The sequence below is a fragment of the Epinephelus moara genome, chromosome 20 (genome assembly GCF_006386435.1).
Source record: "Epinephelus moara isolate mb chromosome 20, YSFRI_EMoa_1.0, whole genome shotgun sequence".
Taxonomy (NCBI): Eukaryota; Metazoa; Chordata; class Actinopteri; order Perciformes; family Serranidae; genus Epinephelus; species Epinephelus moara.
Window position 1 is genome coordinate 32,078,097 of NC_065525.1, and position 1,855 is coordinate 32,079,951.

Sequence of the window (1,855 nt, forward strand, 5' to 3'; positions counted from 1 at the left end):
GTGTTCTGCAAAGTAAAATACTGTCAATAGAGTCTGGTGGCTCTGAGATAACGGCTTTAGTTAGTAATAGTCTAAATAAAGCATACACTTAAACTGAAATTATTTTTTTTAGGTGGGCCTTTCCTTAGGTGTCTAAAAAGTAACAAACTGAGGCAGCACTTGCTCAGCGCCATTCATTTTATGTATGTGACACATGAGTTTTCTACCCAGAAGTCACTGTAAACAAATGGTCTATAAACTAGCAACTGAGTGTAGTCTTCAAACACAATGAATCTCACTCATACATAAGCCAAGACAAGAATTAAATGTAAATGGAAATACTTTATTTCACTATTACACAATAACAAGCTTGGAAAGAAAAAACTTACAAAAAAGAGAAATGGAACAAAATGCTACAAAGCACCACATAATATAGACGATTCATAAATGTGGCAACGGAACCTTATGCTAACTGCCTTTACGCTATCTAAGGTATCATCATCATCACTGAGAATTTAGAAATCAGCAAAAATGTTTTGGACATCAAGCACAGTCATGCCAGTAATAGTAATATCTTACAGATTCATGTAGCGATGATTCGGAGTGGGGAGCCGTGATCCTTAAAGGTTCACTCTTACGTGGTGAGACAGAACAGAGAGAGTGGGTCTGAGGAAACTGTAGTCCGTCATCTGTTTGGTATGATATAGGTTTGCATTTGGTATAAAGAGGAGTTGAGGAGGCAGATGCGGGTCACAGAGTCTTTGCAGAAAACTCTTAAGCTTAACATGAGGTACCAGATGGGCGGGGCTTACCTTATAGACCATACAATAAGAGCTATAAATCAGAGGGTACCTGAAGGTTAAACTGTCTGTATTTGACAATGTGTAATTGTATGAATTATCCTGATTGGTAACCCCCATCCATCTGGTTCAGCAGGCTAAAACAAAATCCTAACAATGCAAAAGCTATCTGACCCACACCTGTGAGGAGGACAGTGAGGAGACAAAGGGGTGGTGTTACTTTTTTTTACATGGAGAACACTGTACAGGTGCCTTCAGATCTGCCGGGACTAAAGGCACATGGGGTCCACTGAGCAACAGATGTGTCCATTCTGGAAATGAGAGGAGAGAGAAGGCAAAGAGACACATGAGTGGATTATCGTCACACTTTAACCTCTTCAAAGTCTTTTTGAAGCTCAACGGTTAATATTTTCAGGTGGCGGCGCTGCAGCATACAGACTCAGTTTGGCATTTAGAATTCCACTGGGTGGTATTTCTGCACCAACTGATCCAAGGTAGAGTTATTCTACTGAGAATACAAACATGAATGATCTCACATACGTTTTGTTTTAAAGGTCCAGTGTTCAGGATTACAGGTGATACACTGGCAGAAATGGAGAATAATACAATAAGTATATTTTCTTTAGTAAAAATCACCTGAAAATAAGAATAGTTGTGTTTTCATTACCTTAGAACAGGGGTGTCAAACTCATTTTAGATCATGGGCCACACACAGCACAATTTGATCTCAGGTAGGTCGGACCAGTAAAACCATTGCATAGTAACCTATAAATAACAACACCTTCGAATTTTTCCCGTTTTGAGTGTGTAGAAGTCCATTCTGAAAACAAATGATAGACTAGTCCATACCTATTGGTAGCTTTGTCACCTTCTACCTATGCCAATCCTCAATGCCTATGTGCAGTTTCACATAGATTGACCACATCAGTGAGTAGAAAAACGTGGGACAGACAGAATGACACACTGACAGTTTCCGTGATTATGTACAGCATACCATACCATGACTTAGTCATACCAAAAATTAGAAAACAAACAAACAAACAAAAAAAAACATTGGTCACAGCGATCGGTCGCAT

At 39.2% G+C, this 1,855-nt stretch overlaps 1 protein-coding gene across 1 annotated transcript in view; it reads right to left on the reverse strand.

Annotated features, from left to right (window-relative positions):
• Positions 1 to 311: 311 nt before the first annotated feature.
• nell2a (neural EGFL like 2a) overlaps positions 312 to 1,855 on the reverse strand; it is a 126,088-nt gene continuing 124,544 nt past the window's right edge. The window contains exon 20 of the mRNA XM_050074007.1: positions 312 to 1,090. Coding sequence (XP_049929964.1) covers positions 1,049 to 1,090 — 42 coding nt within the window. The 3' untranslated portion in view covers positions 312 to 1,048. The remainder of the gene's footprint in view (positions 1,091 to 1,855) is intronic.